Raw genomic sequence first — 16,288 nt, 5'->3', positions numbered from 1 at the left:
TCTCGTGAAAGCGATTGACTCTTGGAGACTCCTCTTTTCTTGCTTTCTTAGCTTCCCCTCCTTCCTAAACCATGCCGTTTTCTCCTAAACATTTGCGTTTTAAACATAGTTTTGGTCGTGTCTATGGGAACCGGAAACCAGGCTGGGAAGCTATTTACCCATTGCCTCTACTCACGGCTTGGGGGGGTCTTTCCCGTGGAAGCTGCCTCAATCTCCCCACTGCCCCCCCCCACAATATTACTCATTAATAAAAGACAATTAATAAAATACACAGACACAAATACCGTTAACGAGGCCGATATAATACCGGAGCAATAGTGATGCTCTGTGCTGGCTGATGATGTAATTTACTCTGACAGGCGTCACCTCAATGCTCTGTAGGTACGAAGGGACCTGGGTGTGCTCCTGTCCTGTGTTCTTACTGAAAGAAGGAGCTGGCTCGGGCTTGAGGACTGACCTCGGGTGCCCCAGGCAGGGCAGGTCCCGCTCAGCGTCTCAGACTTCAGCCCCTAACCGCCCTCTAGATGACTGCTTTCTATGCTCGTGCTGTCTTTCCAGGTAGATGATCATTTCTTGGGGACAAGAGTCCTTGTACAATTCTTTGGTATTTCTGCAGTATTTTAGCAAAGTCCACAACATAGTAAAGCCTAACTAAATATAAACAAATTAGTGCCAGGGAGAAGACATTTCCTCTGTACAGTTCACGTGGCATCCACGCTCTTCCTGTTTGTGTGCTGTTTCCCCCATGAGGAGGGATGCGTCCCATCCGCTTCGTTCCCCTTACTTCTCCACACCTTCCCTTGCAAGGTGGCTGGTGTGGACTTTCTACATAACAGGCAAGACATTGCTGCCGTGTCAGTAATACTAAAACAAGGCGTGAGGATTCACAGGAAAGCTGACTGTAAGAAAAAAATTCTTTTCATTTGTAAACTCAGCTCTGTTGTGACTCGGCAGGGACAGTGAACAGACACAGGATGCAGTGGCAATCTAGTGGGTCTGAGTACCATCAGACATGCGCATGGAGATGAACATGTGGTAGAACAGAACGCAGAAATGAAAAACAGGTCTTTACAGATGGATCCTCATTAATTTATTCAACAAGAGTAATTTTGTCCCCATTTTGTTGGAGCAAACTTTTGCTACCCATGCACATATGAGACACCTACTTGCACAACTGCCCTTATGCATTTCTGCATACACCACATTTTGAGAATGCAATTGAGAATTGGGTTTTTGCTCACAACTGCTCTCTTTCACTGCGTTGACAGAGAGATGATTGTTAACAGACTTCTCTGTGAGGATCGTGTCTCTCTTCTCCCAAATGCTGCACACAATGCTAAATTAAGCGAGCAGGCAATGCAGTTCTTTCAACACAAAAGCTATTCAGCTCTTCTGCTCTGTTGCTTCTGCTCAAGGGCTCCCTCTTCATCCTCCTCTTCTTCCTGCTTCCTTGTACCAGTTCTGGGCAGGGCACCCAGGGCTGCTGTCCCCTCCCAAGTCCCACCTAGGGGTGTGGATTTGTTTGCTAGGGCTGCCATACAAAATCCCCCAGACTGAGTGGCTTAAATGAGGAAATGTATCGTCTCCAATTCTGGAGGCTGAAGTCCAAGACCAAGCTGTCGGCAGTTGAGTTTCTTTGGAAGCCTCTCTCCTTGGCTTGCAGACGGCTGCCTTCTCACCGTGTCCGCACGTGGCTGTCCTTCTGCCATGTTTTCTGTGCCCTAATCTTCTTGTAAGGACACTAGCTGTAATATGACCTCACTTTAACTTAATTACCTCTTTAAAGGCACCGTCTCCAAACACAGTCACATTCTGAGCTAGAGCAGTTAAGGCATCAACATATGGATTTTGTGGGGACACACTGAGCCCTTAACAGGGTGTTACCTGAAAATGCTGTTCTTGTCTAGTCTTGTTCTAATTAGAATAAAAATACATAAGCTCAAGCATGATTCTTGAAATATTAGAAGTAGATACCACCTTTTAAATATGTAGCAAACAGTTTCCTTTTCTTCTCTTAAATGATTAGTGATTTTTAGGGAAGGCAGAACAGCTCTTGGTAGCATTTTAGAAAATTTCTGGAAGTCCTGATTATCACAATGACTGGCAGGTGCTATTTTAAGGCACAGCAACTGAGTATTTCTGTAGTAGCTACACACTGAACTACATTAAGAAGATTACAACTTTCTTTTTGTTTATAACTAAAATACATAGTTTATAATTTATACTATAAATGTATGTTATACTTTACAATTAGGGCATTATAATGGGTTTTTGAATCTGTAGGTAAACTACTTATGGATTTTGTATCAGAATCGTGATGGTGGCATTACAAAATATTTGTTTTAAGAAGGAGTGCTGGGTTTGATAGGGTTGAGATTCTCTGCACCAGATGTTAAACTCCTGAGGGACAGACTGTCTCTTTTCTTTCCCGAACTCTAAACCACAGGAGTGCACAGGAGGTGTTCAATGTATGGCTGTTAATTAAGGAAATGCTTTCCACAGATCTTTTATTCTTATCATTGTGAAAATGCTGAAGAAGGAGAAATGTGAACAGCTCTGTATCCCGATGTTTTCACTGATGTCTGCATACCTTTGGGTAGTGTACTCTTCATTTTTTAGTTTTATTTATTTATAAAATTTTTTATTTATTTTTGGCTGCGTTGGGTCTTCGTTGCTGCGCTCGGGCTTTCTCTAGTTGCAGCGAGCGGGTGCTACTCTTCGTTGCGGTGCGCGGGCTTCTCGTTGCGGTGGCTTCTCTTGTTGCGGAGCTTGGCCTCTAGGTGCTCAGGGTCAGTAGTTGTGGTGCACAGGCTTAGTTGCTCCGAGGCATATAGGATCATCCCGGACCAGGGCTCAAACCTGTGTCCCCTGCATCGGCAGGCGGATTCTTAACCACTGCGCCACCCGGGAAGTCCCACATACTCTTCTTTAATAAAGGAGAATAAAGGGGTTGGCCAATCATGGGGGAAGGAGGAGAGCTAGAAATTTCTTGTCCTGAGAGGAAGAGAGAGCTCCAGGGGGCGGGCGGTATCTTATGCCTCAATTGCTTGTGGCTACAGAGATTAATCGGTACACTGAGGACTGCCTTGGTTCGTAGTCACATGAAGTGGATTCTGAATGTTTTCCGAAATGGAACCTCTTGTCCTGACAGCCCTTCAAATTCCCCAGGGAAAAAAAAAGATGAAAGATGATTAGGAGTCAGACCCCAGAACCCCCAACCTTCACCCCTAGATCTAGGAAAACAAAGAAACGAATTAACACGCCGGGTCGGTCGCTGCGACGTTGCAGGCGGTGTTCAGCCGGTAGAACCTTCATCAGGGTTTACGCCTGTCTGCAGAAGGAAGGGAAGCGTGATCGAGCAAAGGTGAAGGTGGACTCTAGTGAAGTCTTGCCGAAGGCGTCGGCTGACCCCATCAGGAGCACTGACACGGACGCCTTTTAAATTTTCCCGAATTTCGCGGGGTGTGTGCGTGTGTGTGTGAACTTTTACACCCCACCTTGACCAGTCTCGGTGCAGGCTGACCTCAGGGAGCGAGTGAGCTGGCCTTTCTCAGCTGAGAATGATTCCCAGAGGAACTTGCAGGAGGCTGAGAGTGGCCAGCACTCCTGGGGGGGGAGATGGGGGAGGGGAGTGCAGGTGGCTTCAGCCCCAGGCGGGGGATTACGGTGGCCGCCAGTGTCCACTGCTTCTCCAATCCACTTTGCTGCTTCCCGCTGTAAAGCCAGCAGGTGCAGTTTCAAGCCCGTGGTGGTTCATGCTCTGTAGTAAAATGGGGTCATGGCATGGTTTTCTCTCTCCGACTTGTGAAGTCTTCCGGTCTTCTCTTTGAGGATTTACAGTCTTGCTTTTCTCTTTTCCCTGAGAATAAATATTGAAGAATGAAACAAATGCATCAAAATCTGAAAATGGTCAATGTGATACCGCATCTAAGGCAGATGGAGGACCATTGCTCTCCTGCCCTAACGAAGATCGTTTTTCGCCTTTATGGGACTGAGGTGATAAAGTTCATGACTCAGCGTGGGAACTGTCAGAACAAATAAAACAATTCTGCTTAAACACTATCCTCTCATTTACCTTCGAAGGTGATGAGGAAAACCATTGATATTCTGTGGCAGGACAATCAAACTAATACAGAAAGAAGAAAAAAGAAGACAAATGACATGCCCCCTTTGGGCAGGCTTTTCCCAAAGTGCGATGTGCATCTCCATTATACATTAACCAGACCTCCTCAAAGCAGGAGGATGAAATCGACCTGTGAGGAAAAGTTGGCCCCTTTCTTCAGAGGCCAGCATTGTAATATTGTAATTCTATAATTACTATGTTTCTTTTTCATCTCATACAAGGGTACCAGGGGCGGCATTGACCAAAGGCTTGTCTGTACATGCATAGTTGAAAAAAAGAAAAAAAAAATGCTGATTGAACTATGGATACAATGCTAACCTGTCAACATGATACATAATTTCTTTGACTCAAAAATGTATAAAACTGCATCTTTAATTCCTGATCAATGGAGCAGTTCTCAGAGCTTCTGAGAATCTGTTTCCCAGGTTATAATCCTCAGTTTGGCTCGAATAAAATTCTCTTTTCTTTCGTCTTAGCTTGATTGTTATTTGATTTTTCGTCGACAAAGGGAATCACCAAATTTAGCCACCACAGTGCACAACAGCTCCCTGGGTCAGACTTTGTTTCCTGTTGGTTTTCTCCCAGCTTCTTGCCAGATACTTGTAGAGGAAATTCTCGGATGCTGTCCTCAGACGACCTCCCACTTTCAAAGACGCTTCCTCAGCTGAAAGACTTAGGCTCCTTATTCAAACTAATTCTAGCTTTCAGGCAATCCAAAAGGCTGGCACTTGTTTTCCTGACTAGGAGAAGCTTTCTGCTTTGGGGCCAGAAAATCTATTTTGATTCCAATACCAGCAGCTAAAAGATGTGTGATACAAAGGGCATAGAACAAGCAGCAAATTTAAAGTAATATTTCCCGCGGTTTGCATGGCACATGGAGGGTCTCTCATCTTATATTCACACCGAGCATGTCCATCTTTACAGAAGAATGTATGAATTCTGGTTTTCACTTCCCTCAATCTGTAGTCAGAACGTTCAGATTATGCTGCATTGAATATAATGCTCAGAAAGGATGTTCCATTTGTGTCCTGATCTGAATAGCTCCTGGAACCTCCAAGGAGTTCCACAGAAATCTCTTCACGGGTCTGTCGTCTCTTACTGTTCAAACCTTGGGCTTTGATTTTTCCATGTGGGTTCTCCTGGGTGTGATTTTGGAAGGCAGATGACCTTAGGGTTGTAAGATGCCACCAGACAGGCGGTGCAGGGCACCCAGCAGCTTCAGAGACAGGAGGAGGTGGGAGCTGCCTGGAGGTGTCTTCTGTGTCTGCTTGTCTTCGGGCTCTTTCATTCAACCTTGGGTGTGAGGTTCATCCCTATTTCTGTGGTGCATAGTTGTGGGTGATTCCCTGTCTTTGCTGTGTGCCGGTCATTTTAAACCTCCCCTCCGCCCCTTCTTTGGTTTCATCATCAAATCCTATCGATGTGATCTTCAAGTAGATCTAAAACCTGCGCCCCCTGCCCTCTCCGCACACACCACCCAGGCCCCGGCCATCCTGCCTGGATGTTGCATGGTCCTTGGGGAGTGTCCTCACTTCCATCCCCGCTCCCCTCCTATCCTGTCTGCTCAGGCAGCCAGCATGGCCTTTCAAAGAGACATCAGGCCTTTCAAAGTACATCAGGATGATGCCCCATCTCCCCCCCGCCCCCAGGAGTGCTGGCCACTCTCAGCCTCCTGCAAGTCCCTCTGGGAATCATTCTCAGCTGAGAATGTGTCCACCCATGGTCACAAAGCACCTGGCTTCGGCCTGATACTGCCCCCCCATCACGCGCTCCCAGTCTCTCAGGAGTCAAGCTCCACCTGCTTCTCCACGTGGGCACCTGTTATTTTTCCTTCTTAATCTGGCAGATTCCTACTCAGCCATTTCTCAGAGACACCGCCTTCCCTGACGCCCCGTCTACACTGAATAGGTCGTTTACATGGACAGTGATGGCCACGCCCCACGTTAAACAACGATTCGTCGTCTCACTAGGCTGCGGCATCACTGGGCCGTGTCTGGTTTGCTTACTGCATCTCAGCATCTGGTACAGTGCCCGGCAGGCAGCCCGCGCCCCCAACCCCAAATATTTTTGGAATGAACAACTGATTAAAGTTTCAGGGACATCACAGCGTGTACCAGAAAATGTACTCAGGGGACTTCCCTTTAAACCTTTATGATCTGAAGCTTTGCAGCTGAAAATGGGTAGATTGGGCATCAGGAATTCTGAGCACCGTGCAGCTCAGTCGGTGCCTGAAGGCAACAATCCCCTTCGTGAGCTGCTCTGCCCAAAGCATTCTCGAGAAGCACAGCCCCTGAATTAGAAGCAGCGAGAACGCGATGCCGGAGTCCCAGCCTGGATCTGGAACGCTGATTCCATCCACACACGCTGCAGCCACAGGCAACAACACCCATCCCAGCCCCTGGCTGCCTGCCCACCACTGTAGCAAATATACAATTTATTAAGAAAACGTGCAGTGAATAAAATGACCTACGAAGCTGACCAAACTCTGAGTTGACAATGGCTTTTTAGGCCACAAGAGGGAGCTGTTTAAATTCCTGTTAAACATGAAGAAAAAAATTGAAAGAGAAGAAATTGGCAATCATAAGGTTGGCCAGATGGACACCTATTTATATGATGTTGACTCCGGAATTCCAAGTATTTTTTAAGCTACAAAAATTCCAATTCTTTTTGTCTGCAAAGTAATTTGCATTTTAAATAGTGTTATGAAAGGCAGAGAATTGTTTTTCCCTTAAAATCTAATTTTAAGTCTAATTTAACTAGTGCGAGGAAGTGTAAGTATTCAGCGAATGGACAAAGAGATGAAAATTCCTTTTGAAATGAATCTTTTTTTTCTAAATCCTTTTTCTCTAAAACAGCCTCAGGGACGAAGTAAGCTTTCTTTAAAAAGTTACTGTTTCGAGACTCACAGACATAGAGAACAGACTTGTGGTTGCCAAGGGGGAGGGGGTTGGGGGAGGGATGGAGTGGGAGTTTGGGGTTAGCAGATGCAAACTAGTACATATAGGATGGATAAACAACAAGGTCCTACTGGAGAGCACAGGGAACTCTATTCAATACCCTGGGGTAAACCATAATGGAAAAGAATATGAAAAAGAATGTGTATATATGTATAACGGAATCACTTTGCTGTACACCTAAAACTAACACAACATTGTAAATCAACTATACTTCATTAAAAAAAGTTACTGTTTCTTTCACTAATTAGCCTATAAGATTTCAAATATCTAAATATCGGTGCCAATCATCAGATTTTTAAAAGAAATGTATAGCCTATGGCTTGAGAATTCATTAAGAACACTGAGTCTAACCGCAGATGTGTTTACCTACCACGAGTTAATTTATAGTAGCTCTGCCTGCCAGCCCTCCTGGTCACCCCGAGGACATGGTTGAGCTGAAAGGGCCTGACCCAGCGGCAGAAGGAGGCTTTTCTGAGAAGCTAGTGAGAGGGCACACGGGGGCTTTGATGCAGTCAAATGACCCGTGCGGATAACACATGGGGAGTGTCATGCGGTCCAGGCTCTGTGCTGGGAACGTCACATGGGCCAGCCTGTCTGTCCTGCACAGCGACGTGTGGAAGCCACGGTTATGTTTCAGTTTGGGGATGGGAAAACTGAGGCTCAGAGAGAAAGCCCGAGTGTCTTGTATTGTATTGAGTCAGGGAGCCACGATTTGAAACCCCCTCCAGGGGGAGGCCCTTGAATGGAATTCTATTCAACTGGCCAGTCTGAGTGTGGTTAAGATCACTGGGCCCTGGGTAATGTGCTTCTTCCTTATAACGGGCCAAGGATGTCCATTGTTACCCTATTGAGAACACCAGGATTTGGCCACGATTCTCTTCTTCCCCTAAAATGTTTTGCCCTAAGAGGGAGGGAGGAAAGCTTTTATAGTGTCTCGAGGGCAGCTATTTCTGGGGTGACTGTCAGCAAATAGTAAACGTGGTAAAGATGCTGGTTTTCTGCTGACTCACCTGGGTGATGTCAAGCCTTGTGGGAACACAGACAAATTCATCTGAATCATGATGAACACACACCATTTCATGTTCGAGAGAGGTCATCGAAAATGCTCTAAGCACACTTTGAAAAATTCCTACACTTTTCCTGTAGTTGTCTAGAGCCTGAGCATGTGTTCTGAGTAAACACTCAGACATGTGCTGTGAGCAGACACAGAAAGATCATCTTCCTGGCTCGGGGTGGGAATGGTGGTGAGGGAGGGGGAAAGACCTCTTGCTACTGTCTACTGTCTGCCTGCATTTTCTCCTGACCCTGCTCTCATCCCTACTCCTAGCTGGCCTCCTTTAAGTACTTGGAGAACATTGCTGGCTTTTCTTATCAGAGTACCTAGGAGAAAATGGCATTCCTGAATATAAAAATAAATGACCCATTTCTTATCCTTTCTTTTTTTAAAACGTCTCCTCACATCTTTACTCAAGTTTTTATGAACCAGGCACAGAGTTTGAATGAATTTTAAGAAGGACTGACAATCACAGTGCCTTGGGATGCCTGTCTTCTGTTGTTAATGCAGGGTCAAGCCCGCTTGCCTTTTCGTTCCAGCGGTTGACCAAAGTCCAGCATCAGGACTGGGACATGATTCTGCCCTTAGAAGCATGTATTCTAATATGGCAGCATATTTGAAAAGGTTCTCTGGAATTAGACAGGCTGAGGCTCAACCCTCAGGTATCCCTTCCCCACAGGGTCGCCCGTTTAAGCATAGGCTGTTCAGGACTTCCCTGGTGGTCCAGTGGTTAAGACTCTGTGCTTCCAATGCAGGTTCGATCCCTGGTGGGGGAACTAAGATCCCACATGGCATGTGGCACAGCCAAAAAAATTAAAAAAAAAAAAATAGAGGCTGTTCAATCGAATTTGAATTTTGGATAAACAACAAATAATTCTTTTCGTAAAAGTATATCCCAAGTATTACAAGGGAGATACTTGCACTTAAAATAATTCGTTGTTCATCTGAAATTCACATTGAACTGGGTGTCTTGTGTGTGCATTTGCCAAGTCTGGCAGCCCTTCTCCCTGCCTCTCACCGATCCTGGAGCTTCGTGGTTGAGGACAGGCCCTGGAACCAGAGCGCTGGGATGCCTTGCCAGCTGTGTGGACTTCAGCAAACTACTTGGCTTCTCTGTGCTTAGTTTTCCTATCTGTAAAATGGGGCCAATAATAGAATCCCCGACCTCAGAGTTCTGTTGTCAGGATGAAACGAACTAATGCATCAAAGCACTTAGTAATCGAGGTGCTACTCAACAAATGTTAGCTCTTATTATTCCTATGACTTTTAGAGATGGTCGAAAACGTGGACAGGACCAACTCCTCGAAGTACTGAGGTCACTGTTAAGAGAACTAGACAAGATAGTGTGTTGAAAGCACTTGGCACCAAAACATTTAAACTTCTTTTGTGAAGGTTTCTATGTCATCAGAACCCTGTCTTTCCTCTCTTTTAAAGGATCCTAGAGGTCTGAAGACACAGCCTTTGTCCTGTAACCACTGAGGGTAGATCTCTCGTGTGTGGATGACTACATATGCATCTGGTTAAGCTTATACACTTCTCAGGGATTCTGAGTCCAGGGACAGTAAGTGTTGGCTTAGTTCAGCCACTCAGTGGTACATGGGAAAGTGGTACCCAGTCCTTGGGTGGTGGCTTGAGAGCTTGTGGGGCGTGCAGGGTAGCCCCTGGCCGTCTATGGGCCACTGACTGGTCACATCCCAGTGTGCCCCCTGCCACCCTACTCTCTAGAAAGCTCTCCCGGACTCCCAGGTGATGGGGGGAGGGGGCAGGAGCACGGCAGCTGGCTCAGCGATCCCCAGAGGCACCTTCGGGAGTTAATGGCTCCTCCCAGCAGGCTCATTCACCCCCAAGGACAGACTTGAGTACAAGGGGGAATGGTGATCCATGTAGAGCCCCAGACATGTCAGAGGGACTGTTGAATATAAATTCAAGCTCTGACCATTTTTATTATCTATTAACAGCTGAGATACTGAGGGTCTGTGAACACTGGAATCTGCAGCTCCTGAGCGCTATGTGTCTTCAATACGGATGAGGCTCTCATCCTATCATCAATTTTTCTAACTTGGAAGTCACTGAAAACAGGACAAAAAGAAACAGACTCTTCCTTCCATCTATCATTTACTCTAAAGATGGCTCGGCGGGGCGGTCAGACTGGAACCCTCCTGCGCTCCTATTTCCAGGAAAGGCCAGAGAGGGGAAAAGACAGCCGAGCACCTCATGTTTGGACTCCGCTTTGTCTAGAGAGGAAGCAAGACGGGGATGAAGGTCAAGCCCAAACATGAAAGCACCTGCCCCTCAGACCCTGAGAGAGCCCCAAGGTGAGAGCCGGAAGACGCTGGACCCAGGATAAGGCATGGATCTAACACACCTGACACCATCTGTCAGTTTACAGGCAAGGAAACCAGAGCCCTGGGCAGGCTGGTGACTTCCACAAGGCCGTGGGTCCGGGTAGTGACGGATCTGGAGCTAGGACCCTGTCCCCTCGTCTCCCTGGCTGCCGTCGATTTTGTAAGATGACTGTTGCCACTCTCACAGGTGCCAGCTGATATCCGCTAAGCACTTGCACCTGTCGGTAGGGAGGGAGGACACAGCCCCGAGGAGCTGGGTGTCACCCCAGGAAGTGGAAATGGTTGGGACTGCACTTCAAATGCCCAAACATTTTAGGAGTCAGGGTGTGCAGCGTGTATGAGTGTGCACGTATGGGGGATGGGCGTCCAGGAGGACCTTGGGACCGGGAGCGTTTCAGTGGCCACCATACAAGGTTACAAAAAGCCTAAGATGTGATTCCTGCCCCTCTAGTATTTATAAACCACCTGAGGGCGAGCCATGACTCACTCTGTTATAGACAACCAGCTCACCTGGTATTTTAGAAGCGCAAGTGTAGCCCACTTTTCTGATCCTTGGGAGAACCAGCTTCTGTGAGTCCCTCCAGTGAGGAACACTCTTTTGTCTCACGAGGCGGGCATGTGTGGCTCCTAAGGAGACCAGGAGTCTTAAACATATAGCCTCCTATTTAATAGAAGATAAAACACCAGTGGCCTGGGCTTCCCTGGTGGCGCAGTGGTTGAGAGTCCGCCTGCCGATGCAGGGGACGCGGGTTTGTGCCCCGGTTCGGGAAGATCCCACATGCTGTGGAGCGGCTGGGCCCGTGAGCCATGGCCGCTGAGCCTGCGCGTCTGGCGCCTGTGCTCCGCAACGGGAGGGGCCACAACAGTGAGAGGCCCGCGTACTGCAAAAAAACCCCAAACAAACCAAAAAAAAAAAAAAAAACCACAAAACACCAGTGGCCTACACTTTTTTACCAGTTTAAAATTTTCATCCAGAAATTGCTGTCATAATGCTTTTACCAGGAACATGCTGCAAAGTATTTTTTCCAGTGGCATTAGAGTCACAATTCTCAGTTTTTCTTTTCCTGACAATTTTCAGATGTCTGCCCTTTTCTCTCTCCTGTCTTCCACGGCCAAGCAGTTATTTTGTAATAGGACCCTTTGGTGTCACCTTAATAATAGTCGAAGATGCCATGCTGGGTGCTGTTTCCCAGAGATGAGAAAGACACAGCTTTCCCTGATGGAGCAGATGACCCAGTGGGGGCAGGAGAGCAGCAGAGGGGAAGGGGAGGAGGGGGTGGGACCGGGTGTGAACAGTGCCCTAAGAGAGGTTCCAAACATGCCACGTGAACTGGAGATTAAGTCCACTTTGGGGCAGCCTTGAGGGAAGAAAGGGAGGAATTAGGAAAGATGGTGTGTAAAAAAAGGCACAGAAATTGGTCCTTGAAGCATGAAGAGGCAGGATGTTCCAAGGCTGAGAAGTGTAGAAGAATCAGGGAAGAATGAACAGCCCAGTTTGGCTGAAAAGTAGGTTATTTTAGGGAGCTGGTGGACATAAGACCGAGAAAATGCTCTGAGAGAATTTTGTTTGAGGAGGAGTTTGGGTGTCAGTCGATGGGCAACGGGGAAGCCTTGACCATGGCTCGGCAGAGGAGCCATAGGTCAAATAACGACTGTGGTTTTCCTACCGGGCACTTTTGTTAGAAAGAAACAAACTGCAAACCTGCTGGTTGCCCCAGAGATCGTGTTCACACCGAGGATCCCTCAGCTGTGCTGCTGAACTGGCGGCACCGTATCTCCTGCACTTTCATTTATTTTTTAATTTTTATTTTAAAAATTTAAAAAATTGAAGTATAGTTGATTTATAATGTTGTATCCATTTCAGGTGTACAGCAAAGTGACTCCGTTATACATACACACACACATATATATATATATATATATTCTTTTTCAGATTCTTTTCCATGATAGATTATTATATGATATTGAAGGGACTTCTCTGGCGGTCCTGTTTGCGCTTCCATTGCAGGGGCACTGGTTTGATCCCTGGCCGGGGAACTAAGATCCCGCAAGCTGAGCTGCCAATCAATCAATCAATCAATTGAATATAGTTCTCTGTGCTATGCAATAGGACCTTGTTCATCTATTTTATATGGAGTAGTGTGTATATGTTAATCCCAAACTCCTGTTTTATTCCTACCCCTTTCCCCTTTGGTGACCATAAATTTGTTTTCTACATCTGTGAGTCTGTTTCTGTTTTATAAATCAGTTCATTTGTATCATTTTCTTAGATTCCACATATAAGTGATATAAGTGATATGGTATTTGTCTTTGACTTGCTTCACTTAGTATGATAATCTCTAGGACCATCCGTATTGCTGTAAATGGCATTATTTCCTTCTTCTTTTATGGCTGCACTTTCTACATGAATATTGTTGTATCGGTGGTATGAGGGCTGTAAAGCACTACTTAGAGAATCATCAGAAGAAGACAGGCAGCAACGTGGATGCATCTCACAGGAAGTGTGCTAAGTGACGGAAGCCGGAGTCAAAAGATGACACACTGTGTGAACCCATTTACACGACATTCTGAAAAAGCCAGGACAGCAGAGGTAGAGACCAGACCAGTGGTCCCCAGGGCTTGGGGTGGGGAGAGGGTCTGGCGTCAAAGGGTCAACATGAAGGAATTCCTTGGGGTGATGGAGTCATGCTGTTTCCTGCCTGTGGTGGTTAGAAGAATCTCTGCGTAAGTTATACAGCTCAGAGAACTGGATGTGGACATTTTACTGTAGGTACATTGAAAACATAAATAAATATGAAAAAGCAGGTTAATTATGTTCAGTTTTCTGGAAATAATATTTTTACTTATCCAATTTTTCAAGAACTGGTAAATTCTTTGTAATACATATGGCAAGTCTGCATGTAAAAATTAATGTAAAAATAATTATATAGCACTATAGAATTATATATTATTTAATATATATTTAATCAGAATTAATTATCTAACTATGGCTATCAGAAAAAACTTGCTATGCATTCTCAAATGTTGGGAACTTTATTAAAGATTGCGCTGGCCCTCAGGTATCAAACAGATGACACCTATGAGAGTATATTGGTTTTTTTTATATTTAAAGAATTTTTTTTTACAAATTCTTCTTCCAATCTTGTTTATGTTAGAAATTTGCATAATAATCTTTTTGATTATAATCATATTAAATGTAAATCTCAGATCAGATTGGATCTCATAGATTTTGACTTAGTGGTGACTTAAATGAAGTTTGTCTGTGAAGTCTGGTTGTTATAAATACTTTTCTCTCAGTAGAGGATCTCTATACTAGCTGGCCATGTTTTCAAAGTACAGCTACTGCAGCATATACTCCAAATCAAAGGTTCAACCCACGTTAACAGTGCGTGGAGGACGGGAGTAAAGGGCTTTGCTGTTTATTACAGCTCAGGATCAGAAGGGGGCTGACCCTGTTACAGATTAGAAGTTCCAAAATGATTTCCTTCTTTTTCCTTCGAAGCCTCTTTCCAGTTACCCTAACTTCACTTTGTGTCTTTGACTAAAATAGCGGTTGGCATTAAAATAACACATTGCCTTTTTTTTTTTACATCTTTACTGGAATATAATTGCTTTAAAATGGTGTGTTAGTTTCTGCTTTATAACAAAGTGAATCAGTTATACATATACATATATCTGCATATCTCTTCCCCCTTGTGTCTCCCTCCCTCCCACTCTCCCTATCCCACCCCTCTAGGTGGTCACAAAGCACCGAGCTGATCTCCCTGTGCTATGCGGCTGCTTCCCACTAGCTATCTATTTTACGTTTGGTAGTGTATATATGCCCATGCCACGCTCTCACTTTGTCACAGCTTACCCTTCCTCCTCCCCATATCCTCAAGTCCATTCTCCAGTAAGTCTGTGTCTTTATTCCCGTCTTACTCCTAGGTTCTTCATGACATTTTTTTTTTTTAGATTCCATATATATGTGCTAGCATACGGTATTTGTCTTTCTCTTTCTGACTTACTTCACTCTGTATTGACAGACTCTAGGTCCATCCACTTCACTACAAATAACTCAATTTCATTTCTTTTTATGGCTGAGTAATATTCCATTGTATATATGTGCCACATCTTCTTTATCCATTCATCCGATGATGGACGCTTAGGTTGCTTCCATCTCCTGGCTATTGTAAATAGAGCTGCAATGAACATTTTCGTACATGACTCTTTTTGAATTATGGTTTTCTCAGGGTATATGACCAGTAGTGGGATTGCTGGGTTGTATGGTAGTTCTATTTGTAGTTTTTTTAAGGAACCTCCATACTGTTCTCCATAGTAGCTGTACCAATTCACATTCCCATCAGCAGTGCAAGAGTGTTCCCTTTTCTCCACACCCTCTCCAGCATTTATTGTTTCTAGATTTTTTGATGATGGCCATTCTGACTGGTGTGAGATGATATCTCATTGTAGTTTTGATTTGCATTTCTCTAATGATTAATGATGTTGAGCATTCTTTCATGTGTTTGTTGGCAATCTGTATATCTTCTTTGGAGAAATGTCTATTTAGGTCTTCTGCCCATTATTGGATTGGGTTGTCTGTTTATTTTGTTATTGAGCAGCATGAGCTGCTTGTAAATTTTGGAGATTAATCCTTTGTCAGTTGCTTCATTTGCAAATATTTTCTCCCATTCAGAGGGTTGTCTTTTGGTCTTGTTTATGGTTTCCTTTGCTGTGCGAAAGCTTTGAAGTTTCATTAGGTCCCATGTGTTTATTTTTGTTTTTATTTCCATTTCTCTAGGAGGTGGGCCAAAAAGGATCTTGCTGTGATTTATGTCATAGAGTGTTCTGTCTGTGTTTTCCTCTAAGAGTTTGATAGTGTCTGGCCTTACATTTAGGTCTTTAATCCATTTTGAGCTTATTTTTGTGTATGGTGTTAGGGAGTGTTCTAATCTCATACTTTTACATGTACCTGTCCAGTTTTCCCGGCACCACTTATTGAAGAGGCTGTCATTTCTCCACTGTACATTCTTGCCTCCTTTATCAAAGATAAGGTGACCATATGTGCATGGGTTTATCTCTGGGCTTTCTATCCTGTTCCATTGATCTATCTTTCTGTTTTTGTGCCAGTACCACACTGTCTTGATTACTGTAGCTTTTTAGTATAGTCTTAAGTCAGGGAGCCTGATTCCTCCAGCTCCGTTTTTCGTTCTCAAGATTGCTTTGGCTAGTCGGGGTCTTTTGTGTTTCCATACAAATTGTGAAATTTTTTGTTCTAGTTCTGTGAAAAATGCCAGTGGTACTTTGATAGGGATTGCATTGAATCTGTAGATTGCTTTGGGTAGTATAGTCATTTTCACAATGTGGATTCTTCCAATCCAAGAACATGGTATATCTCTCCATCTATTTGTATCATCTTTAATTTCTTTCAACAGTGTCCTATAGTTTTCTGCATACAGGTCTTTTGTCTCCTTAGGTAGGTTTATTCCTAGATACTTTATTCTTTTTGTTGCAATGGTAAATGGGAGTGTTTTCTTGATTTCACTTTCAGATTTTTCATCATTAGTGTATAGGAATGCCAGAGATTTCTGTGCATTAATTTTGTATCCTGCTACTTTACCAAATTCATTGATTAGCTCTAGTAGTTTTCTGGTAGCATGACAATGGAGACACGACGACCCAAAACCTATGGGATGCAGCAAAAGCAGTTCTAACAGGGAAGTTTAGAGCAATACAATCCTACCTTAAGAAACAGGAAACATCTCAAATAAACAACCTAACCTTGCACCTAAAGCAATTAGAGAAAGAAGAACAAAAAACCCCCAAAGTT

At 44.6% G+C, this 16,288-nt stretch overlaps 1 protein-coding gene across 1 annotated transcript in view; it reads right to left on the bottom strand.

Annotated features, from left to right (window-relative positions):
• Positions 1-3,735: 3,735 nt before the first annotated feature.
• LOC137228232 (uncharacterized) overlaps positions 3,736-16,288 on the bottom strand; it is a 47,557-nt gene continuing 35,004 nt past the window's right edge. Inside the window, exon 4 of the mRNA XM_067745375.1 lies at positions 3,736-3,859. Within this exon, the coding sequence (XP_067601476.1) occupies positions 3,777-3,859 (83 nt within the window). The 3' untranslated portion in view covers positions 3,736-3,776. The remainder of the gene's footprint in view (positions 3,860-16,288) is intronic.

The sequence above is a fragment of the Pseudorca crassidens genome, chromosome 7 (genome assembly GCF_039906515.1).
Source record: "Pseudorca crassidens isolate mPseCra1 chromosome 7, mPseCra1.hap1, whole genome shotgun sequence".
NCBI classification, from domain to species: domain Eukaryota; kingdom Metazoa; phylum Chordata; class Mammalia; order Artiodactyla; family Delphinidae; genus Pseudorca; species Pseudorca crassidens.
This window is presented reverse-complemented; position numbering and strand designations above follow the sequence as displayed.